This window comes from Ornithorhynchus anatinus, chromosome 12, assembly GCF_004115215.2.
Source record: "Ornithorhynchus anatinus isolate Pmale09 chromosome 12, mOrnAna1.pri.v4, whole genome shotgun sequence".
Classification (NCBI taxonomy): Eukaryota; Metazoa; Chordata; class Mammalia; order Monotremata; family Ornithorhynchidae; genus Ornithorhynchus; species Ornithorhynchus anatinus.
The window spans coordinates 51,591,328-51,617,382 of NC_041739.1; the positions used below are offsets into that span (position 1 = coordinate 51,591,328).

Below are 26,055 nucleotides of genomic sequence, written 5' to 3' on the forward strand. Positions count from 1 at the left end.
TAAGCAGTGTTTGGTAGTATAGAGGCACAAGACAGAGGTCAATGTTAACTGCAGTTTTCCTAGGCAAGTCATGACAGGACCCCCTCCCCACTCTCCTGTTAAGGAGAAACCCCCTTCTTAATATTTTCTGTCTTTCAGATTGGCACATGAGCTCTGAACCGAATGCAACCTCCGAAATCTGTAGCCCTCTAGACTGTAAGCTCACTGTGTGTGTAAACTCAGTATATACCAACTCTGTTATATTGCCATATTGCACTCCCAAGCATTTACTTCAGTGCTCTGCAAACAGTAAGCACTCAATAAATACCATCCATTACTTGAAAGCTCAAGAAGGTTGCAGTGATTCCAATGAAAATGTTGTGAATTTTAAATAGTGAATTGTAAGGTTAAGTAAGTGGTGAAGAAATTCAACATGCAAGATCAACTTTGGAAAGGGCACTCTTGAGATAGCTCCAGTGTAATCCAACTTCACTCGTGGGCTCACAGCTTAAATTTACAACAGAGAGGGCCACAAGAGGGCAACCTACTATTACCTGCAGGAAATCATTTAGAGGTGAATTTTCAGAATCAACTGTAATAAAAAATAAATAAATTATGGTATTTATTAAGCACTTACTATGCACTAAGCACCGTTCTAAGCTCTGGAGTGAAAAGGAGGTAATCAGGTTGCCCCACGTGGGTCTCAGAGTCTTAATCCTCTTTTTACAGATGAGGTAGCTGAGGCCCAGAGAAGTGAAGTGGCTTGCCCAAGGTCACACAGCAGACAAGCAGTGGAACCGGGATTAGAACCCAGGTCCTCTGATTCCCAACTCTGTGCTCTTTCCACTAAGCCAACTGACTGCTTGGCACTTACTGTGTGCAGAGCACTGAACTAAACGACTGGGGGAGTATAGTACTGCAGAGTTGGAAGACATATTCCCTGCCCATGAGTTTACAGTCTAGGGGTGGAGGAGAGACATTAATATAAATAAATTACAGATATGTATGTAAGTGCTGTGGGCTGAGGGAGGAGTGAATAAAGGGTGAAATTCCAAGTGCAAGGGTGAAGTAGGAGGGTGTGGGAGAGGAGGAAATGAGGGTTTATTCTGGGAAGGCCTCATGAAGGAGATGGACCTTTAATAAGACTTTGAAAGTGGGGAGAGTGAATGTCTGCTGGATATGAAGGGGAAAGGCGTTCAAGGCCCGAGGCAGGTCATTGAAGAGAGGGCGTTGACAACATCTGCCCATTCCCGGCAATTTTAGCCAGTTCATTGATTTCTTTCCCAGAGGCCACTGCACTTAATACATGCCATAACAATAATAATAATTTACTATTTAACTTAATGATAATATAATTATATTCTATTACCAAGCTACAATTGCTGAATATATATTATATGTGTGTGTATGTGTGTGTGCATATATATATATATATATATATATATATAATAATGGAAGGGTGTTTTGTACTCTCCCAAGCACTTAGTACAGTGCTCTGAACACAGTGTTCAATAAATACCAGTGATGATGATGGTGATAAAATTTTTCGGAGCATCTAGTATAGAAAAACTGGGAGAATTTCCATGTCCTTTAGAGGTTGGGTTTTTTTCACTCACATTAGATTTACTCCTTAAATGCTCAGTTTTGCCTGCATTTTCTGAGTTCTTTACAGCTTTTTAGCCCCTTCTCAACAGTTCAGTTAGAAATGCTAGCAGGAAAATTTCCCTCCTTGAATCGATTTACTATGGAAAAAACTTACAAGATAATCTGTTTCCAAAACTAATGTGTCCCAAATTTCCCAAGACTGACAGTCCTCCTTCCTGAGAAACAGCATGGCATAGTGGAAGGCACACAAGACTGTATTTGCACCTTTTATTCACCCCTCTCTCAGCCCCTCAGCACTTATGTGCATATCCATAATTCATTTATTTATATTAATAACTGTTTCCCCCTCTAAACTTTAAGTTCGCTGTGAGCAGGAAACATGTCTACTGGCACTGCTATATTGTATACTCCCAAAGTGCTTAGTACAGTGTTCTGCACACAGTAAGCATTCAATAAATATGACTGATGGATTCACAAGCCTCCAATATTGAGTGGTTAAATTTACCACTGCTGTAATTTAGGGGACGGATGACCTTTGAGTTACACTGACCAGATGTAAATTTCTTGTGGGCTGAGATCGGGCCTACAAACTCTATTAAACCGTACTCTCCCAAATGCTGAGTTCAATGTTCTGCACACAGGAAGTGCTCAATAAATACTACTGATCGACTGATAATAATGCAAATTTAGGATTACAGTAGAAACCAGAGTGCAATGTCATATCCAGTTTGATGATTTGTTTCAGTGTACGACGGCAAAATTTCTAGGAAATGTTTGCCTTTGACTCATAATAGCTCCAACCAGAGAGATGCTAGAGAAGCAGTATGGCCTAGCGGACAGAACACGAGCCTGGGAGTAACGAAGGAACTGGGTTCTAATCCAGGTACCACCACTTGGGAGAGTCCAACATAACAATATAACAAACACATTCCCTGCCCACAAGGAGCTTATAAGAGGGGGAGACAGACATTAATATAAATAAATTACAGATTTGTACATTTATAAGGGCTGTGGGGCTTGGACTGTGGCAGGGAGTGGTGAGTAAAAGTCAAGGAGATACAGGCGGGAGTGGGAGTAGAGATGAGGGTCTAGTCAGGGAGGAGGAGATGTGCCTTTAATAAGGCTTTGAAGGTGGAGAAAGTGATCATCTGTTGGATATGAAGAGGGAGGGAGTTCCAGGCCATAGGCAGGACATGGGCGAGGGGTCGGCAGAGAGGTAGATGAGATTAGGGTACAGTTGAAAAGGTTGGCATTAGAAGAGTGAAGTGTGTGAGCTGGGCTATAGCAGGAGAGCAGCGAGGTAAGGTAGGAGTGGATAAGATGCTTTAAAGCCAATGGAAAGGAGTTTCTGTTTGATGCGGAGGTGGATGGGCAACCGCTGGAGGTTCTTGAGGAGTGGAGAAAGACAGACTGAACGGTTTTGTAGAAAAATGACCTGGGCAGCAGAGTGAAGTATGGACTGGAGTGGGGAGAGACAGGAGGCAGGGAGGTCAGCAAGGAGACTGATAAAGTAATCACAGCGGAACAGGATGAATGCTTGGATTAATGTAGCACAGCTTAAATGGAGAGGAAAGGCCAGATTTTAGTGATGCTGTGTCTTAAAATGATAACTAAAAATCATCTGGCCCTTCACGAACTTATTCTGTTGACTAAATTATTACCATTACTGGATGCAGTCTCTGTACCACATGCGGTTCATAATTTAACTAGATGGGAGGGCAGTCACTGAATCCCCATTTTACACACGAGGAAAATGAGGCCCAGAGAAGTTTAGTGTCTTGTCCAAGGTGATACAGCAGGCAAGTGGCAGAGCCAGGATTAGAGACCAGATCCTCTGACTCCCAGGCCAGTGCTCTTTCCACTAGGCCATGCTGCTTCTCAAAGCTTACCACAGTACAGTGTTTAGTATAACATGAGAATTCCAAAAACACAATAACTCCCACTTGAGTAGAAGTGATTGAATTTCTTGATTTATCAAGAAAACAAATCAAAAGTTCCCTTGACCTCCACTGAATTTCTGGAGAGTCCACAAAGGGAAGTGGCTAGCCACAGAAAGGTAGAGAATCTTTACTGCAGTGAGATCAGAGCAAGAATTCTAAGAGAAGCAGCACGGCCTGGGGGATAGAACACGGGTCTGGAAGTCAGAGGATCTGGGTTCTAATCCTTGCTCCACCACTTTTCTGTTGTGTGACTTCGGGCAAGTCACTTAATTTCTCTGTGCCTCAGTTACCTCATCTTTAAAATGGGGATTACGACTCTGATGTGGGACATGGACTGTGTCCAATTTGATTGGCTTGTACCTAACTCCAGCGCTTAGAACTGTGCCACACCCACAGAAAGCGACTAACAAATACCAATAAAAAAGCCCCAAAAAACAATAACCACTAATTGGAAGAACAAAGCCAAAGTGCCTCCAAGAAATAGAACAAGTGGAAAACTATGTTATAAGCAATTTTATTAAAACACTTTTCAAACTTCCAAAAGCATATCTCTTATGGAATATAGAACTACTATAATACATTATATTACAGGATGGTAAGTAGTATTATTAGTATCTATAAATACCAACGCAGTGGCCTTTCTGGAGGAGCAATCTCAGAAGTAATAAACATCCCCGTGTCAAAGACCTCACCTGGTTTTTTCCCTTGGGACCACAATTTGATCATTCTTTTATTTAATCAAGTAATCTGCATCTCTTTAAAAATTGGTATCTCGTTAAGAATCTGTATCACCTTTAGCTATAAGTGGAAACTTGCTAAAGCATTACACATCCATCGGCTGAAAAACACCCCTTTTGGTAGAACACAACCCTTCGATTCTACTCAAACATGCCAAAGCTACTTGCTTCCTCGAGTGGTGATTGAGAAAAGAAGATGGGAAGCAAAGCATTGAGAATCGACTTCCTGTTTCGGGCTCTGGGGCTCCCTCATATCTTCTCCCAGGGACCCTCCGTATTTTCTCACCCTAATAAGTTTGGAGGAGATCTTAATGTGTGAGAAAAGTATCAAACTTAAAAATCCAGTAGCCTCCTTTGGGCTTTCATCTCTATCCCACTTCTATACTTTTTCCATGATGTTCAATCCCATCTAAACATCCCTGCTGAAATTGTGGCAAACTTCCAGAACAATTCTCAGAATTACTGTCGTGGGAAGTAAGTCCCCTCCCAAATGAGGAGCAATGCTTTTTTGCTCCTTCTCCTCTTCCGTCTAACACTCAAAATCAAAATGAACCTTTTCTTGGGGTGTACGTCAGATGGCCATAAAAACAAATCCACCCACGCAGAGAGAATAATTTCCTTTGGATTTGAATGCTTGTTAACTACCAATTAGTGTGAAACAAGTAAACCTCATTCTTTATACATCGGTTGGAAAGTGTTAGAAAAGTATAGAAAAGACTACTGTAACGCAAGGCAAATTAAAGGCAGGTATTGCAAAGCAGTTGAAAAAAAGAGAAGAGACAAAAAGGTGTGTTTCGTAGGTGGAGCGGGCTGTGGCAGCTCATTGAACGTTAAGGGCACGTGCTGAAACTTCATGGTGCCAATCACGTAATTTTGTGTATTTGGGAGTAAAGACGTGAAGGGGAACCTTTTCCCTGTAGAAAGAAAAGGGATAGAAGATTCATAAGAGAAAAATAAAGACGTTCTGGGTTTTCCCCATTCCACAGCGACAGAAACATACAGGTGCCATGCACAGAACACCGAAAGCTGGATGAAAGACTGATTTCAGAGTTTCTTTTAATCCAGGCGGACAAGGTTTCCAAGGGGATTAAACAAGCAGGAAAAGCATCTGGAGGGTAAATAGATTTTGTAACTTATGGATCTTTCAAAAATGCTTCGTACAGTGCTCTATAAACGGTAACTTGTCAATAAATATCACAGACTGTGACTAAAATCTCTGGATTTTAAGAAACTTTTAGTCATGCAATTTAGCTGCTCATAAAACCATTCACCCAGACAGCTGTTAGAACATCTCAGCACACTTAACCTGACATCAAGACCATCGGTTTTAGCAGTTCTACATGATAATTATTATGATTTACATCCACTGCGATGCCACACACCAAAATGTGAATTTCAAGTACTCATCCCCAACAGAAAACAGACTAAACCATCATTCCAGACATTTCAAAATTCCACAAAAGAAAATAAACCAGGAAAACCCTCAGTTAAAAAAAAATGAAATAAACTCACTTGGTTTTCTTTGTATTATCAGCTTCCGATTCTTTCACTGCAAAACAGTGTATAACATTGTCACTATTTATAAGTAGTTGGTAAACTGTCCTTAACAAGCATCCTACAATGATAATAATAATAATGTTGGTATTTGTTAAGCACTTACTACGTGCAGAGCACTATTCTAAGAGCTAGGGTAGATACGGGGTCATCAGGTTGTCCCATGTGAGGGTCACAGTTAATCCCCATTTTACAGATGAGGGAACTGAGGCACAGAGAAGTTAAGTGACTCGCCCACAGTCGCACAACTGACAAGTGGCAGAGCTGGGAGTCGAACCCATGACCTCTGACTCCGAAGCCCAGGCTCTTTCCACTGAGCCACGCTGCTTCCCTAATTGTATTTATTTGTTTAATGGTATTTATTGAGCGCTTATTGTGTGCAGACCACTCAGTACAGTGCTCTGCACACAATAAACCCTCAATAAATAATACTGATTGATTGATTGATTCTAGATCTCCAGGGGCTCTTGAGTTCAGTGAAAAGAGCAAGGGACTGGAAGCTGGAGGATCCAGGTTCAAGTCCTGACTCCACCTCTTGCCTGCTGTGTGACCTTGGGCAAGTCACTTTTTTCTCTGTGCTTCAGTTACCTCATCTGTAAAATGGTAATTAAATACCTGTTCTCCCTCCCGCTTAGACTGTGAAATACATATGGGTTAGGGACTGTGTCCAGCCTGTTAATCCTGTACCTACCCAACGCTTAGGACAGTGCTTAGCACATAGTAAGCACTTAACAAATATCACTATTAATAATACTGATGATGGTGATAATAATAATAATAATAATCCCATCCCCAACCCCACAGCAGGACACTACTTCCCCTCAAGAAAGTCACGAGGCAAAGGTCAGGATTTTTTCCATTCATTCAAATCTACTGACTCCTAAAATGCTTAATTTCTTTGAGGGAAATTTAATGACACAGAAAATCCATTTCACCCCAGAAAAATGATTAAGGAATGGAAAATAATAACAATAATGATGGCATTTGTTAAGCACTTAAGCAACAGTCAAGCACTGTTCTAAAAGCTGGGGTAGATACAACCTAATCAGGTTGGACAGCCCCTGTCCCACATGGGGCTGACCATCTTTTACAGATTACATAACTAATGCCCAGAGAAGTGAAGTGACTTGCCCATGGTCACAAAGCAGACAAGTAGCAGAGTCGGGATTAGAACCCATGACCTTCTGACTCATAGGCCCGTGCTCTAACCACTGGACCAAGCTACTTCTGCCTACTCTTTCCCTCCCTCCCTCCCGAGCCCATGTGTCCTCGCCCGCGGCGGCCTCCAACTCAGTCCTCCCGCCCACGGCTCAGCAGGGACTCACAGTGCTCGGTGCCGGTGATCTGGGCCAGGATTCGGAACGAGCGAGACTGAGTGGTTCCCGTCCTCGGATGCCAGTCTTCCGTGTCCTCAATCAATCTCTTCTTACTTGCGTCGCTCGGAGTGGGGGTGTGATGAAACTCTGTGTACCGCTCCACAATGTGCTTCCTGGGTGGGCTGTTTACACCCGGAAGAAAAAAGGAATAATTACAATTGGTGTGGGGGAGGGTGTGAAGGAAAAGGATTGAACAAGTCACACATCCAAGTGTCAGTTTGACCGTAGTAATCATTATAATAATAATGTTGGTATTTGTTAAGCACTTATGTGCCAGGCACTGTACTAAGCGTGGGTCTGGATACAAGCAAATTGGGGTGAACACAGTCCTTATCCTGCACAGGGCTCATGGTCTTAATCCCCATTTTCCAGATGAGGTCATGGAGGTGTGGAGAAATGAAGTGACTTGCCCAGAGTCATAAAGCAGACAAGGGGCAGAGCCGGAATTAGAACCCATGTCCTTCTGACTCCTGGGCCCACTGCTGCTTCCCAAAGGTGATAGGTGTGTAGTATGAGAGTAGTCTGCATTTGATTGGTAACAGGCCATTATTTCTGTCAATCAATCCTATTTACTGAAGCCTTATTGTGTGCAAAGCACTGAACTGAAAGCTTGGGAGCATAACAATATAATTCTCCACCCACAATGAGTTTACAGTCTAAACCCTCCCAGCTCATTACTACAGAACCACATCCCTCCCCTTCTTAAATCCTGAAGAGATGGAGACAATGTCTAATTCCCACCTGTGTATTCTTTCCCAGCTCTCAGTACAGTTCGCTGCCCACAGTAAGTGTATAATAAATCCCATTACTACTACACTACCTCCCTAAAACCCTTGTTATGCCATCATACCTTCTCCTGCTTTCTTACCCCTTTGCTCACACCCAAAAGTACATGTGGCTATTTCTGTTACTGATAAAAGTAAGGGTGTTGTCTTGAGCCCTGAAGGAAGCAGACTATACGGATTCTTGCGAGTGGGCGGGATAGTTATCTGTGGGATTCTGGGACAAAATGTAGTCTGGGAAAAGGGGAAATTTGCAGGAAAGAACCACCCTCACAGATACCCCCCGACATACACAGACTCACACACACACACCCTGAAACAGGCACAGACACGCCCCCCCACACACACCTCAACACACAGTCACATCTCCCCCACACACTGGTGCACATAATAATAATAATGGTATTTGTTAAGCGCTTGCTATGTGCCAAGTACTGTTCTAAGCGCTGGGGTAGATACAAGGGAATCAGGTTGCCCCACATGGGGCTCACAGTCTTAATCCCCATTTTACAGATGAGGTAACTGAGGCACAGAGAAGTTAAGTGACTTGCCCAAAGTCACATAGTTGAAGAGTGGCGGAGCCGGGATTAGAACCCATAACTTCTGACTCCCAAGCCTGGGCTCTTTCCACTAAGCCACCGGTGAACACCCACCACACAGAGACACAACCCTCTGCCCCGCCAAGCATATGCAAAGATAGGAGAGGAGGTAGCAGTGGAAATTATAGGGAGATAGTGGCTGCCGCTGCTTTGTTCCTGAACCATCCCTGACCCCATCTTCCCTTTTCCCTTGTCTCCTCAGAATCCTCCCTTTGCTGCTACTGCCACTGTCACCGGGGCCCTCACTGGGAAAAGTCCGGTCAGGCCCACCAGCTCTGCAGGGGCGAGGGGCAGGATGGTAGGTCAGGACATGGGCCGTGTGACTCCCTGAGCCAGCGAAGATCACTTCAGCCGCTTCCTCCTCTTGGACTTTATCGGGTCAAACCCGATCTCTCTCTTCCCACATCAGCTGTCCGATGACAGGGCTGACCGTCCCTGTCAGCATTGTGCGGCACAGAGTGCAGCTCAGAATGCAGCTCAGAGGCCCCCAGTCAATCTGCCGATGGTCAGAACGCTGAGCTCTCCACTTCCCAACAACAAAGACAAAACGTATTTGCCGTTCAAACAAGTACGAAGCAGCATTAGACAGCGGTAGACAGGGTTAGACAGCTGTAAAGGATCCCAGCAGTTACCGTTTAGGAGGGGTTTTCCTTTGTTATTGACACCAACCAAGAGAGGTTTCCAGGAAAAAGGAGAAAAGAAGAGAAAATGACAATCAGGTAACTAAGAAAATTCAGAATCCACGAAACAAGAGAAATAGCTAAAATGATGAGTTGAGGAAATTCAGATTAAATGATTTGCAGAAAATTTGAATGGATTAGTATTTCTTATACAGCATTATGTGAGATATGGTATGGAGACACACTCAATATTGTTCCAGTTACAGGGAACACTGGATTTAAATAGAATTTTTGCTGAATTACATAAGGCAACAGCATAATTAACCAGCCTAGCCTTCTGAGCACTGAACTATGACGCTCATTCCAACCCAGACCCTTTAATCAATCAATCAACCCTTCTACCTTACAACCTTCTTTCTGCATCTGCCCCAGGGGTTCCCACACATTGTCTTCACATATCCTCTTCCCACTCTTCTCCATTCCACTTTCTTCATCTCTTTCCCATCGGCTTGGCCATTTCCCAGCACCTCTCCCTCGCCTGCTCCAGCCCCCCTTGTTCCTCTCAAAGACGGTAAAACTCACACGACAGTACCCTAGTACTTGATCTACTATGATTTACCAGCACACCCCTTTTCTTCTCCATCATCCCTCCTTCCCCAAAGCAAGTCACTTCACTTCTCCATTCCTCAGTCCCCTCATCTGTAAAATTGGGATTAAGACTGTGAGCCCCACCTGGGACAGGGACTGCGTCCAACCTGATTAGATTGTATCTACCCCAGGGCTTAGTACAGTGACTGGCACATAGTTAGTGCCTAAAAAATACCACAAAAAACCCCAAAAAACTAGTCAGAATTCTTTCAAAAGTTTAGAGGGGAAAAAAATGGCAGGCTGAACAGAACCATCTGTCAGTTTGTTATACAAACCCAATCTATCAAGAAGTTTGCGTGGAAGCCAGAATCCATCTGTTGGATAAACATTTGAGAAGAGGCTAATCCTCAGGTCTATGCTTAGTACAGTGCCTAGCATATAGTAGGCGCTTAACATCATCATCATCATCATCACTTACAAAACTGCCCAGTCCATACCTCTATACACAAGAGAAAGGGGTTCACCCCACACTCTGGAAAGCTCCCTTCTCGACCCCAAACCTTAGCACCTTGGTGAACTTGCAATTGTGCGAGGGCAGGGACTGGTTTTCTCCAGTAAGAAAGTCTCCCAAGATTCCCTTCGATCACTGTTTAGTTATTTCTTATTTTTTTAAATGGTATTTGTTAAGCGCTTACTTTGTGTCGAACACTGTTCTAAGACTTGGGGTAGACACAAGTTAATTAGCTTGGCCATGGTCCCTATCCTGCATGGGGCTCAAAGTCTAAGGGGGAAGAAGAACAGGTATTCAATCTCCCTTTTGCAGGTGAGGAAACTGAGGCATAGGGAAGTTAAGTGACTTGCCCAGGATCATACAAGATGTAATTAGCAGAGTTGGGGTTAGAAGCAAGGTCCTCTGACTCCCAGGCCCGTGCTCTTTCCACTACGGCATACTGCTTCCATTTACTGAGGATATTTTAACTGTTGCATATATCATTCCTACTAACTCTATTTTACTCTTCCTGGAGCTTAGTACAGTACTCTGCACATTAGGTTCTCAATATATACCACTGATTGCTTTCACTGGGTTTGCATTACATTCTTTGGCTATTCTTGTCTGTCTTCTCCACAGGGGGTGTGTACGAATTGATTTTCTTGTAATTACTCCAGCGCTTAGTTCAGTGCTCTGCACATGGTACATGTTTAATAAATATTATATTAATCATAACTCTATAGCCCGGTTATTAGGACCACAGCCATTAGGGTATAGAGTGTCCACAGAGAATATGAATGTCACAACTTTCTTTTCTGGAAACTTGTGTTGAACTCAACTACTGAACGTTATTAAACCCCTTCGACATGTGGGACAGGGACCGTGCCTAAACTGATCATCCTGTATTTATGCCAGCGTTCAGTACAGTGCTTGGCACAGAGTAAGTACTTATTAAATGCCACAATTATTATGTTGAGATGCATGAGCTTTATCCTGTTTCTCCATTCTGCTTAGTCAAAACTCCAAGTAGGGAGAAGAGTCAACTGTTTTAAGCATTCTGCAGAACTGTGTCACTGTCTGAGTAGTTATTCTATGTCACTAGACTTGTAAACACCTTGAAGGGCAGGAATCGTGTCTTTCACTTCTCGTGTACTTTCCCAAGTGTGTAGCTCAGTGCTTTGTCCACGGTAGGTGATCAACAAATACCACTGACTGATCATTCAGTTTTACAGACCAGGGTGATTGTGTTTCACATCGGATCCAATGGGCTTAGACAAAGCTAACTGGAAACTTCAGTCGGAAAAGCACATTTTGGAATCTGAGTAAAGAAGGATGAGCTGTTATTGGGTAAAGTGTCCCCGTTTAATAAGATCTGTGGTTTAAGTTAAAATTGAAAGGAAGATGGAAAATCGTGAGAGAGACAAGTAAATAGCAACCATTAGTCAAGTACTTACACTGAGCCGGGGTTACTGGTGGAAGAAAGATGATACACAGGAAGTGGGAGATGGGAGGTGAAGAGGAGACAGTGGTTTTCCACGATGAAGGAAATGGGAAAACATAGATGAAGCCATTAACCCAAAGAAATTACTCTTGGAAAGGTAAAACAGGGTGAACTGGGTTGCAAAATGGTACAGATATCATGCAAAAACACGTATCACACATTTATGCTCATGCACACATAATGATGAATTATTAGTTTGATCAAAATGCCTAAACACAAAATTGTTTGATTACTGCCATCCAACTAGGTGTATATTAGCTGACATCAGGCCAAAATTGGGACAACATTTTCCAGATAATTCTCGCAAAAGCAAGGTTGGGGGTGGGGTGCCTGAATCTCTAGATTGTAAACTACCAATTCTGCTGTACTGTACTCTCCCGAGTGCTTAGTACTGTGTTCTGCACACAGTAAGTGCTCAATAAATATCATTGATTGGGCAGATCATTTGCAAGGCCTCACTGGATCTATTTTCCTCCATGGGTCTCTATTTTTCACCACAAATTCTGCAAATCCTTAGCAGAACAACTAGTAGTTGCTTAACATGACCACAAGAGGACACTAAGGTTTTTTTTTTAAAAAGTCACTTTTTAAAATTATGGTATTTGTTAAGCGCTTACTACGTGCTAAGCACTGTTCTAAGCACTGAGCTTGCAGACTGCATCAGTAATTTTAAAAAGGGTAAAACTACTAAATCTTATTATTTTGGATATTTTTGGAAAATGACAACTAAAAAATAAAGTAGTTGGACTTTTAATGAAAATGTTTTTAAAATGAGTATTTAATTTTGCAGTGGAGGGAGATGGTGGAGAAAGCCTTGCTATGACAGGCCCTGAGACCCAGGGACCCTGCCTTGATTGAATGGCTCTGGAAATGGCTGAAACAATTAACAAATACCATTATTTAGTATTATTATTATTATAAGCAGATTATCCCCCCAGTGCTTCCTCCAGCCACAAGTTAACAGCTTCTTTCTTGCCTGTTTTAGTGAAATGAATGGCAAAAATGATGGTGAAGATGAATCCCACTTAGGTGACATTCTTAGAGTTGCCACTCTGTTTTGGCCATATTTAGGAAAATTATTTGTGAGGAATGTTAAGTCAGGAATTGGGTATCCAACTGGACGAAAGAGAGCTGGGATGATCACAACTAGCAAATATCGCTCTGTGTCTAAATAACTTCAAGTGTTTCTCCAAACGATCAGGTCCGATCTTTCTACCATCTCCAATTTAGAAACAAAGATTCTCTGTATAGCAAATCACTTCCACTACAAATCGACAGTGAAGTCCCCCTTACACTGTGATTCCAATGTAGAATAGGAGCAACACTTTAGTATACTGTACTCTCCCAAGCTCTTAGGACAGTGCCCTGCACACAGCAAGCACTCAATAAATACCACTGATTGACTGACTTCTTGTATTGTGTCTTTACCAATGCTTGACACAAAATAAGTCCTAACAGAAAATATTATCATTTTTATTAATATCATGAACAGCTGGTTAGGAGGATCCAGTAATTTGGAGAAAAGTATCACCCTCCAGGCCACGTGCTCTTCTGCATTAGATGAACTTCTGAGTCCCCCTTTTGCTACCTCTGTGGGAAATAAAAACTTTCACTCTAGGTCTTCCCCACTCCCCACCTCTCCCCAACTTGCCCTCAGAGAAGAAGTTTCTACTCTGGCCTCAATTATCTGGAGATGTCACCCCAAAAAGAAAATCCACCTCGGCCAGAAATATCCAATTCGCTCCAGCCAAAGCTTTGATCTGACCTCCAGATGTCATTTTTCTACTTCACCCCCAAACTAATCCCACCCTATGTGTCCTTCCCCATTGTCACGCCTGAGATCACCCACTTCAACCACCACTCTCTTCTGGCCTTGGGTGAGCCTTTTCACACATAATTCCCAATAGCCTGAGAAGACATCATGGCCTACTGGAAAGAGCACAGGGAATCAGAAGGACCTGGGTTCTAATTTCGGCTCTGCCACTTATCTGCTGTGTGATCTTGGGGAATTCACTTCACTTCTCAGTGCTTCTGTTTACCTCATCTGTAAAATGGGGATTAAGACTGTGAGCCCCATGTGGGACATGAAACTGTGTTCAAACTGATTAGAATGTATCTATCCCAGCGCTTAGTACAATACCTCACACATAATAAGGGCTTACTAAATACAATTAAAAAAATAACCCTTATCTGACTTCGGGACAACTTCAGGACAATCACTTCAGATTCCCAGTTTGGCTAGCGTCAAGACCATTCGCAGAACATGCTTTTCCTGTTTCTCTCCCACAACTACCTTTTTTCTCTCAAATTCTGTATCAATTATCCTTCCAACGTCATTAAGTAATCCCTACTTTCTAAACCATTACACGTGAAAACCCACACTTTGATATGAAATAAAGAACACTCTTGTTTAATGCCATGAAAGCAAGTCACACTCCATGTCCAGGGCAAACCAAACTTATTTAGAACAGTCTACATGGTTATTTCAAGTTAAATGGCTGTTTTGCAAAACTCAGTTTTGCAAAGATCAGCCATCCATGCGGTTACTCTGTCAACATAAATCACCATGATTCCTTTCCCGTTCTGTAGATACTAACTTTGTCACTGAGGCCTGCGAAAAGAAAAGCATTTGAGAATATTACAAGCAGGATTGGAATTTTCTAAACCTTTCCAGGTTTTTCAAGTCCAGGTTCCTGTGCAGTGAGGTCTCAGAAGAGTTTAGGAACACTTCAATCCAACTCCATTGGGAAAGGATGGAGGATCTTACCTGAGAGAAGCAGCTGGCAAATTTAGATGCATGGGCAAAGGGCAAGGAACAGACAAATGCCACTGGATGCAAATTACAAGGATTTTTGGCCTCCAATTCATTACGACTCTCCCAAGTGCTTAGTACGGTGCTCTGCACATGGTAAGCACTCAATAAGTACCATTAATTGGTTGATAAGTGTCTGCCACCCTCCTGCCTGGTTATAAACTCCTTGAGGGCATAGATTATGTACACTAAATATATCTACACTCCCAAGCACTTAGTACAGTGCTCTGCACACAGTAAGAGCTCAATAAACATAATTGATTAATTGATTGTTATCCCTTGGAGAGCTCATTCGCTGCCATAGTTTCAACTTTCATCTCTGTGAGGATGATTCCCAAATCTCTCTCCAGCCCTGATCCCTCCCCTTCTCTGTAGTTTCACATTTCCTCCTGCCTTCAGGATGTCTCTAACTAGATGTCCTGGGCGACATCTCAAACTTGAACATAATTCCTAATCTTCCCACACAAGCCCTGTCCTCCCATCACTGTAGACAACAACACTCTCTTCCTATCTTTCTCATTCAACCCACATACTCAGTGTCACCAAATCCTGTCAGCCCTATCCCCACTACATCACTGAAATCCCCACTTTCCTCTCCATCCAAAATACTGCTGTGCTGATCCAGGAACTTAACCTATCCCGCTTTGACTGTGCATTAGCTAATTCACTAACATCCCTGCCATATCAAATTATCAATAATTTATGTCCTCCCCATTCTGTGATCAGGGAACATGTCCAGAGTATTGTACTCTCCCAATCACTGAGCGCCACGTGGGACAACCTGCTAACCTTCTATCTACCCCAGAGCTTAGAACTCTTAGTGCTTGGCACATGGTAAGCGCTTAACAAATACCATCATTATTATTATTACAGTGCTCTATACAAATACCACTGACTGACTGATTGATCAGATCAGATCCCTGTGGAGTTCACAGTGTCAAGGAGATGGAGAATAGTTATTTAATCCCCATGTTAAAGATAAGGAAACTGAGGCACAGAAAACTAAGTGACTTTCCCAAGGCCACACAGCAGACCAGGCAAGAGGCAGAGCTGGGATTAGAAGCCAGTACCTTTGACTCCCAGGCATAAGCTCTTCCCACTAGGCCATGCGATTTCTCTGTAACTCAGTTTCCTCATCTGTAAAATGGGGATTAACTACTTGTCCTGTCTTCCTGATATATTTGTAAGCCCTGTGTAGGATAGACATTATGCCTGAGCTGATTGTATTTTATCTATCTCAGTGCTTGGCAAATAGAAAGACCTCAAATAGCACAATTTTCATTATTATCATTATTATTATTGTCAACTGTAGCTTCTTGATGGCAGGATTGGTTCTACCAACTCTGTTGTACTGTACTTTCCCATGCACTCAGCACAGTGTTCTGCACCCAGTAGGTTCTCAGGAAATACAACTGATTAATTGATTAACTGGCCATGTGAAGAATTCAAAAAGAGAGCATCACAAATCATTTCACATCCTCTCGTTTCAGACTCCAAACAAGCCTTGACTGTTTCTAGCATGACTAAATCTTTGTTTAAAAAAGGGGAAAGAGAATCTTAGCTCTATAGCTCTCCTTCATTCAGGATCACAGATAGGGTCCTCGATAAATGTAGCAAACCTTTACAACTTCACTTTGTTGCTGACTCTCTGGTCTCTTCCCTAGAGCACTCTTCTTCGATTTACGAGGAGAAAAAAGAAGCCTTTGCATCTAAAGGAGAAGTTTTATCTGTAATTACAATATGATTTCCATCAACTGCTTTCTACCCCCCAACTGTTTTACAAAATGCATCATCATCTGGGGTGATGGCTTTGGTGGCTCCTTGATCGAGTCATCATCGAATGCCTTCATTTCTTGTTGAATGGATTAGTATTTCTTATACAGCATTATGTGAGACTTGGTACTGGAGACACACTCAGTATTGTTCCAGTTACAGGGAACACTGGATTTAAATAGAATTTAGAAAGTGTCTTTTCTTTTGATACCATGTACATAATCTGTACACAGAGAATGCTCTATAATATCAATTTTAATTTTTGAGAATATTTCGGTCATCCTTTGGAGTACTGTGCTTTAAAACTGTGTATTACTTAGACTCTGAGCCCCATATGGGACAGGGACTGTGACCGAACTGATTAGCTCAACCCTAAGTAAACGCTTAAATATCATAAAAACGGGAGTAGACTCTAGGTCTAACTCTACATCCTCTCATGTTGCCCAAACTTTACAAGATCCTTGCATTAAGAAGCAGCGTGGCTCAGTGGAAAAAGCACGGGCTTTGGAGTCAGAGGTCATGAGTTCGAATCCCAGCTCTGCCACTTGTCAGCTGTGTGACTGTGGGCAAGTCACTTAACTTCTCTGTGCCTCAGTTACCTCATCTGTAAAATGGGGACTAAGACTGTGAGCCCCACGTGGGACATCCTGATTCTCCTGTGTCTACCCCAGCGCTTAGAACAGTGCTTGGCACATAGTAAGCGCTTAACAAATACCAACATTATTATTATTAAACTCCCAAAGACCTAGAAGCGCATCAAGCGTTGACTTTTTTCTTGATACCACACAAGCCCAGATAAGTGCACACTGCTCTTCACATAGTTAACATTCATTAATATCATTAAATGATTCATTGAAAACCTCTAGAAACTCCCCAAACTCTCTCCTCTCTCGGCCCACTCTCCACATCAAGCTGAAAATTCACCATCTGATTTGAAGCCATGGCAAGGGTGGGTTGAGTGCCCGGTTTAGGGTGGCAAAGTTGGATAGGGAAGAAGCCTTCCACAGAATGCCCAGCATCATGCCAGCAGTTTCTCCACCCGACTGTGACACAGGAAGGGAAGAGTTACGGTGCATTCCGCCACACAGAGTTAGGAGTTATTAAACCTGATATCACCTGACCATACGTGTGTGTGTGCATGTTTATATGAACACAGTATGCATTCCAACATGGTTCCCGATGCCAAGATCTCCTGCAGACTGCTGCTCTCTTCCTGGAGGAAGAGTCACCAGCCACCGCCCGGGCACCTGCATCAGAGCGGCCTGAAAGAAGAGTCCTCGAGAGGAGATCGGAGACATCCCGAAGCCCACCTACCCATTTTGCTGCTTAGCGGCCCACTGGGTTCCTCTTCCTTGACCCTCCGCTCCCTCCGGGCCAGCGTCAGAGGGCATGCCGGTGGTGGCGCCGTAAGTGGTGGGCTGCCGTGGGACAGGAACTGCGGTGTTAGAGGCCACGGCAGAGGCGGGGGGCCGTGGGTCGGCCCCGGGTCTGGGGGTGGCATGCAGTCCAGGCGCAGCGAAGGGGGGAGGTGAAGTGTGGGATGAGACCGTCGCGGGGGCTGGGGTGAAGGCGGACGATGGCGATGGGATGGATGTGACTTTGGGGGCCACCACGGCCCCGAACGGCCGGGGCACCTTATTGTAAGCCACGTTGGCGGTGGGTTTGGACAGAGCAGGAGATGTGATGGGCACTGGCTTAACTATTTCCTTCGGCTCCCCCTAGGTAAAATGAAACAAAACGCACAGGCGACACACCAACCGCATGCAAAAGGTAACGGAGGGATGTTCCATAAGGGGTTCAAGAGGAGACGCACTCATGTTAGTGGCTCACACTGCCCCCAGGATGTTGGGTGAAAGATTAGGAGTGGATGTATGAGACGTGCACCCAGGAGAAAAGGCCAAACGTGCAGAACACGGATGCAATGCCAGGATGTGAATCGTTCTTGGCGTCTCAGTAAATGGATCCTGAAATGGGACAGCTGAGGGAACCATGCCCCGTGTCCAAGTGGTCAGGTTCAGTGAGGGAATGGATTTATAGAGTGTCCAAAGAAAAAAGGGCAGGAATCCCTCAGGAAGCTAAGCCAAAGGAAGTGAGCAGAAGCTGTTTTACCACCAGTGTTTTCTGTAATTGAATCGCATTACAAAAACACCTGTGGTAAAATAGTGTTCTGCTCACTGGAGAGCATCTGACTACTAGAAGTTGGGAACTGCAACTGCTAATGCACTGCAGTGATAAGAATTAAAGTCTAAATATACGAAAAGTCTTATTTCCCTTCATTGTATTAATAATAATAATAATAATAATGGTGTAATAATATGTGAACCCTTTGTTGGGTAGAGAGTGCCTCTGTTGCTGAATTGTACTTTCTAAGTGCTTAGTACAGTGCTCTGCACATAGTAAGCACTCAATAAATACGTTTGAATGAATGAATGGTATTAATGGTAATGATTATGCACTGGAGCAAACACGGCTAATAGATTAATGAAATCTTTTGAGACAGGCTTTCATGCTTCTCCTGAGTTCAAAGTATATAATTAACATTTGCAATTTAATCAATTCAAGGGGCAATATATTGCTTTTGAGATATTCTCTTAAGAGTGGGGAGGTATAAAACAGATTTACTAAAAGGAGAATGAAAATGGAAGGTACTTTTGGAAGCCCAAAAAGTCAACCATAAGTCAAAAGCACCTAAATCCTAAGGACCTTTAAAACTAAACTACATCAAACAAATTAAATACATCCCAGAATCAAATAATAATAAGTTAAGCAACAAATGGACAAGTCAAAAATTAAAGTTTGATGACTGACAATCAAGGATAGAGAAGCTTTGAGACTGCTCTGTCTGACAACGTATTGATGATGAAACCTTTATTTTGGATGTTTCAATGCTAGGGAAATATCCAGAGAGGCTTATTTAAATTGGAGACAAGAGTCTTTTGAACAGTGAGGAAGAACCTTGAGATAAAGAAGAACTCAATTACTCCTGAGTGCCCTTTTAAAGGGAATACTGAGACACTTTGGCTCCTGAGTGGAATTTAAAAAGGAATATCGAGACACCCACTTGGAGAAAATATCCTGCCAAAAAGTTAATCAAAGTAAAATCTTAGGGCTTAGTGTTCAAGTGAAAAAATGTCCTACCCAAACACCTGTTCCTACTTCATTTTTTAAGGGCAGATTTGTAAATTTGGGTAATCTACAGGACAGTGGCTTAGATAACTCTCTAAAGAGATTCGTTGTAGGGCAAGGGGAAGAACACTGAAAGAGCAACTGAAACGTTAGTGTAGCTTGGGATCAGATTTGAAAGAGAGCTCTGAAATATTCCTGAAGCCAAACTTACCTTCTGGATTGGAACAGGATCTGGCTTTGGGGCAGTGGGTGCTCTGGAATAAAAAAAAAAACACATTATGATAAAGGTATAATCCTTTATCTAAAATATTTCACACCATTATAAGTTTATGGATCTATTCTTAAACATGTCAATGACTTTTGTGAATGGTCTACTACTTAAAATATGTACTTAATAGCTAGATTACAATTCACTGTTTAAGGAAGACAAGTTAAAGATATTGGATATTAGATCTGTGGCCATCATTTTTAATTTTGATTAAGGGGTATTTGCCTTTTGCCAAGAGGACACTGGCAATTTAAAGGATTTCCCGGAATGCAACTGGCAATTGAAAATTCCCAAGCCACAAGACCCTCGAGAAATTTTAATAGTAATTTTAAATGAGAGAGATAACTTGTTTTCCAAAGAATAGTGACGCAGTGGCTGCAAGTCAGTTCCCTGATTTCACTTGGGGTTTTCCAAATGCCACTGAACCCAGAGCCCAGAAAGATTTTCAGCAGGGACCTGCATTTTTCAGTGGCAGCTAATTAGTTGGATTAGGGTGAGATGGGACCTGAACATTTGGCTAATTTGAAAGGAGTCACAATCCAGAGGCTAATGTTTCCTTATTGCATTTAGTGCCACTGTATTGCTGTTTGTGTTTTTCATACTTTCACATAACGGCATATTTCACAGTCAATTTATATATTCTGATTACCCCATCTATAAACATTTTTATATCATTCTCCTCCATTAGAATGTGTGCTCCTCATGAGCAGAGCACAGTAAAGCAACGTTTTAAACAATGCTGTATCTCACCTGAAATCAATCAATCAGGTATAGTCATTAAATGCTTACTGTGTACAGAACACTGTACAAAGTGCTATGTGCATATCCGTAATTTATTTCTATTGTCTGTCTCCCCTTCTAGACTGTAAGCTCGTTGTGGGGAGGGAATGTGTCTATTATATTGTACTCTCCCTTGGGTTTAGCACAGTGCTCTGCATGTAGTAAGAACTCGATACGATTGATTGATTGAGAGTCAATTAACTACATTTGGTAGACACAATCAAATTGAAAGTCAATTGATGAGGATAGAGAAGCACTGTGCATTGAGAAAAGCCTTTATAAAGCAAGCATGGCTTAGTGGAAAGAGCAGGGGCCTAGGAGTCTAATCCCAGCACTTCCAACTGTTTGCTGTGTGACCTCGGACAAGTCACTTAACTTCTGTGCGTCAGTTCTCCTGTTCTCCCTCCTACTTAGAATGTGAGTCCCATGCAGGCCAGGGAATATATCCAACCTAATTATCTGGTATCTACCCCAGAGCTCAGAGCTGCGTTTGACACATAGTAAGTGCTTAACAAATACAATTGAAAAAAGAAATTGAAAAAAAAATAAGGCAAGGAGATAAAAGAGAAAATTATGCCTGCTGCGGCAAACAATAAACACAATACAACAGGAGGCAGTCTTTCTGTTTGCACAGTGTAGTACTGACCACAGGCTCCATATTGGCCTTTACTGCTTCAACATCACCGGTGCCTTTGCACAAAAAGGACAACTATATATGCTTTTCCATGCCCTTAGTACAGTCCATTCCATCCAGTGGGTGCTCAATAAATACCCCTCTACTATTAGTAATTCTACTATAGTTAGTATTCCTACTATATATTACATTTCAGCCAGCTTCCGTTTAGTTTAAGGGGTTCCCAGAAGCAAAAGAAAGTGCAGATAAAAGGAACCTTTATTTCCTTCTGAGACACACTCACAAAACATTTTTTTTTTAACGTACTGAAGGAAACAGGAAGGTTTGCCATTTGGTAAAGACCCTAAAGTCATTTTAAACCTATTAAAAGACCAGCTGGCAAAAGTGTCTGATGTTTCTGCACTGCTGCCTCCCTTAAGCTTTCCCCCTCCTACCCAGCCTTGCTGATTTCCTACAGTATAGCTGAATTCCTACAAACCAGCCACTACATTTCACTTGTCTATCGCCAGTCTACTCATTAAACCTCAATCGCATCCATCACACTGCCTACCTCTTGCCAAAGTCCTGTCTCTGGCCTGGAACTCCCTCCCCCTTCCTATCCAACAGATGATTACTCTCCTCATCTTCAAAATCTTATTAAAATCATATCTTCTCCAAGAGGTCTTCCTCAACTTAAACCCTCATTTCCCCTACTCCCTCTCCCCGGACATCGCCTACACACTTGGATCTGTTTGCTTTAAGAACTTGATATTCAACCCACCCTCAGCCTCCCAGCACTCATATACATAACCATAATTTATTTTAATGTCTGTCTCCCCACCTAGATCATAGGCTTATTAAAGAGCAGGACACGTGTCTATTAATTTTGTTGCAGTAGTCTCCCAAGCACAAAATACAGTGCCCTGTATACATTAAGCGCTCAATAAATACCATTGACTGATTGATTTATGCGAGCTTTCAGGATCTGTAAATCATTTCTGTCTTGTCCATTAAATGTAAGCTCCTTGAGGAGAGGTAACATTTGTCCTGCTACTGTTGAACACTTCACAGGTTTAGTACAGGGCCTAGCATTTAGTAGGTCCTCAGTAAACACCATTAATTGATTGACTGAAATCTAAGAACAAGTTGCTATTTAAAATTTTCTAATCATATGAGAATCACATGGTCAACCTTCATCTAAACTCCAAAACTAAATAATAAAACCATCACAAGCCCCAATCCATGCTCTCACTTCTTTGAAATGATGTTGTTTGTAGGAAAAGATGGTGAAAAGAATTACATTCATTTGAAAAAATGTTTCAATTTAGTTTAAAAAATAAATTCTGGGAATAGTTGAAAATATGGACTTTGCTCTCAATCAATCACAGAACTACTGAAACTATGTGCTATTCTAAAATATTAATCAATGCTATCTACGTACACCTTTAAATTTATGTTATAAATTTCTAATTTATTTAGAGTAATGTCTACCTCCCCTTCTAGATTGTAAGCTTGTTGTGGGCAGGGAATGTTTCTACTAATTCTGTTGTATTGTACTCTCCCAAGGGCTTAGTACAGTGCTCTACACATAGTAAACACTCAGTAAATACTACTGATTGAGTACTTACTATGTGCAGAGCACTGTACTAAGTGCTTGGGAGAGTACAATCATTCAATAGTATTTATTGAATGCTTACTATGTGCACAGCACTTTACTAAGTGCTTGGAATGTACAATTCGGCAACAGATAGAGACAATCCCTGCCCACTGACGGGTTTACAGTCTAATCGATCCAATAGAGTTGGTAGGCTCTCTCTTGAAACAACTTCAAATCCATATTCATCTGACTTTTGATTACTCAGGTTAATAAACCTAGTTATTCTGTAAACACTACATAACACTACATAGTAAGCACTTAACAAATACAATAATAATAACAATATTAGAATAAATTATGAGCTCTTTTGTTCATTTCTAGTTTAACCATTTTATCTGGGATATCGTGCATGAAGCGTTTTAATCTTCGGACAAAAATCAACCATCAGCACTAATCACACTTCAAAGATGGGTTTCCTGAAGAGCCTTCACTGTTTAGCACATAGTAATTAATAACTGTGTTATTTCTTTAGTGTTTACTCTATGTCAAGCACTGTGCTAAGCACCAGGGTAGATGGTAGGCCGGGAAGAGAAGCCAGGTCCTCTGACTCCAAGGTCCGGGTTCTTTCCACTAGGCCACACTGCTTGCCAAAACATCTGAGGTGATGAAATCCCTTAAGACTTGATTATTATCATGATGCTGCAGACTGATAATATAGGAGATAAGCAAATAAAGGTTGCCAATCAGAGGCTATTAGTCACGTTTCAGTTTGGAGGGAGGCTTACGGCATTAGAGATTCGAGCTGCCTCAACATGTTAGCTGATCATGGCTCGCCCAGGTAGTAGGGTCAAGAAAAGGAACAGGGTGCCAGCTTGGATTTTTCAAACCTTTGACACAGTGAATGCTTTTCCCCACTTATGCTTTCTTGGACTTCTTTCCTTTAAATGAACCAAAAACACTCCAAGAGCCCTGGTAAAAGTTTTATGATTTTTCTTCACAAAAACACAAGCATCACTTCAAATTCCTTTCTGCTTCCAGGCCTCACAAGTAGGTGGATAAAAGAGGCAGACTGTTTTCTCGGCTCCAATCCAATTACCGTGTATCTACCCCAGCACTTAATACAATGTCTGGCATCTAGTAAGTGCTTAACAGGTATAATAATAATAATAATAATGTTTTTTAAAGGGATGGCTTGATTTCCCTTCAAGGAGAAAATGTGTGATCGAGCTGAGACCCATTCTAGCCCATCTGAATAAATCTGCAACAGTGTGATCTGTAACTATTAAAATTATATGTCTTTTAAATTATTATGGCATTTCTTGAGTGTTCACTATGTGCCAAGCAGTGTTCTAAGCAATGGGGTAGATACGAGATGATCAGGCCAACACACTCCCTGTCTCACATGGGACTGAGAATCTAGTTTGTTGTCATACATGAATGCACACATATTAGGTTAAAGAACACAGACCTGGAAGTCATTAGACCAGGGTTTGACTCCCGGTCTTACCACTGGCTTGCTGTATGACATCGGGGAAATAACTAAGTCACTGCCGGTCTCAGGTCCTTCATCTGTAAAATCGGCACATGACTGTCTGCCCTGCCAACCAGGAATGTTTTGAGGGCATTGATGTGTAAGTCTTTCAGAAAGACTTTAAAAAAAAAATAAAAAAGTATACCCATACAGTAATTGCAACACATGTAGTTCCTTTCAAACTGCACTATCACCACAAGCCATTTTTAGCAACGTGTGAATCTCAAACCAGCCCAGATCTTGTTAGTGGCTCAGTGCCATCTATCCAACAATCTATCTATTATTCTCTTTCATCTTCATGTTGCGCTTGGGAAAATCATCCTGGTGAGCTATCCTCTATTCTAGCCTCCAGCCTGATTCCAAAACGAACAAAAGCTGCTTGTGTGAGGAGGGCTCGCTCTATTGAAAGCTGACCCACTTTTCACGTGGGGTAGCCAAAATACAAAGGCCTGTAAATTCTCAACCAGTTATAATCTCAGAGCTAGGAGATCCATCTCAGAGGTAAGAACATTAACAACAACAACAACAAATAACCACAAAAAGCAGGCCAGGGAGGCTCTATAATTTGAGCAGGAAGAGTTATTGGAAAAGCACTGTGGTATATAAGGCAACAGTAGACTTGGCCAGAAAAACTCACAACTTGATATTCCCAAGTCATTTGGCTAGATGCTGGTGACTGTTCATTTCTGTTATTTTAATTAGTCTCTCCAATATCTTGTACAAAACAGGCCTACAGGCATTTGGGGGACTTAGCAGGACTGTAGTAAATACACTTGAGACAATTAGGCCAGAGAATGTTATCAATTATCAACTTTGTTTAATACTGTTTGTTCTCTAAAACACACATTCTTATCAAACACCAAGAAAACATTAGTAATGAGAGAGCACATTCTCAGAGACAGAAAAAGTGAGTTGCTTAGAGACAGCAAAAAAGTGTGAAGACTAATTCTTGCCGAGCAGAAAAACCTCCCGCAGTTCCCAGAAAAAGGCCAGTTTGCTTTAGACCGCAGGACTGATTAAGCACCGAAGTGCATCAGTCCTCCTTTTAATTGGGCAGTTGGCATTTTGCCACAACTAAACCAACTCCAGAGGAAAAGTGAGGCTGGATACATGGCGAGTGATTTATTTTTAAGCAACTTTTCTCCCCTGTATTTCATTTGCCTCAACTTTTCAAAAAGCCTTGGAATGGAGATGCTAGCAGGAAGAAGCACAGGAAGCAGAGTTGTCTAGTGGGTAGAGCACAGGCCTGGGAGTCAGAGGACCCTGAGTTCTAACCCCAGCTCTGCCACTAGCCTGCTGGGTGAACTTGGACATGTCACTTCACTTCTCTGGGCCTCAGTTATCTAATCTGCAAAAGGGGGATTAAGATCATCAGCCCCATATGGGACAGGGGCTATGTCCAAACTTATTAGATTGTATCTACCCCAGCTCTTAGAACAGTGCCTGGCGTACAGTAAGCATAGAACAAATACCATGAAAAAATGACATGTTTTCCTTGGGATGGGAAAAGTAGGGTGGGTAAAGCTCACTAGGGAATGCAACAGGAGTATTAGGCCAAACCCATCAGTTAATCAATCAGTGGCACTTACTGAGTATTTATTGTGTGCAGAGCACTAGACTGAGTGCTAGGAAGACTATAACCCAAGTAAATGGCAAAGTCTCTGCCCTGGCTGGGGGTTACACTCTAAAGGGGGCACCAGCAACCGTAAGTGATTTATAAATAGCGGGGAATGGGAGGAAAAATAAGGATATAACAGGTGGTCGCACTAGTACATCAGGATGAA

At 42.2% G+C, this 26,055-nt stretch overlaps 1 protein-coding gene across 10 annotated transcripts in view; it reads right to left on the reverse strand.

The window, feature by feature from the left end:
• LOC100081375 (PDZ and LIM domain protein 5) overlaps nt 1-26,055 on the reverse strand; it is a 205,032-nt gene that overhangs the window by 36,113 nt on the left and 142,864 nt on the right. For 2 of the 10 annotated variants that reach the window (XM_029076919.1, XM_029076918.1), the window contains exons 4-9: nt 19,694-19,736; nt 17,671-17,774; nt 11,725-11,739; nt 9,205-9,222; nt 7,141-7,313; nt 5,774-5,810 (exon numbers count right to left, since the gene is read on the reverse strand). In XM_029076919.1, the coding sequence (XP_028932752.1) occupies nt 5,774-5,810; nt 7,141-7,313; nt 9,205-9,222; nt 11,725-11,739; nt 17,671-17,774; nt 19,694-19,736 (390 nt within the window). Of the gene's footprint in view, nt 1-4,019; nt 5,176-5,773; nt 5,811-7,140; nt 7,314-9,204; nt 9,223-11,724; nt 11,740-14,368; nt 14,383-17,670; nt 18,075-19,693; nt 19,737-26,055 lie in introns of those variants that run through there. The other 8 variants (XM_029076925.2, XM_029076923.1, XM_039913703.1 and 5 more) reach the window with 8 other exon arrangements.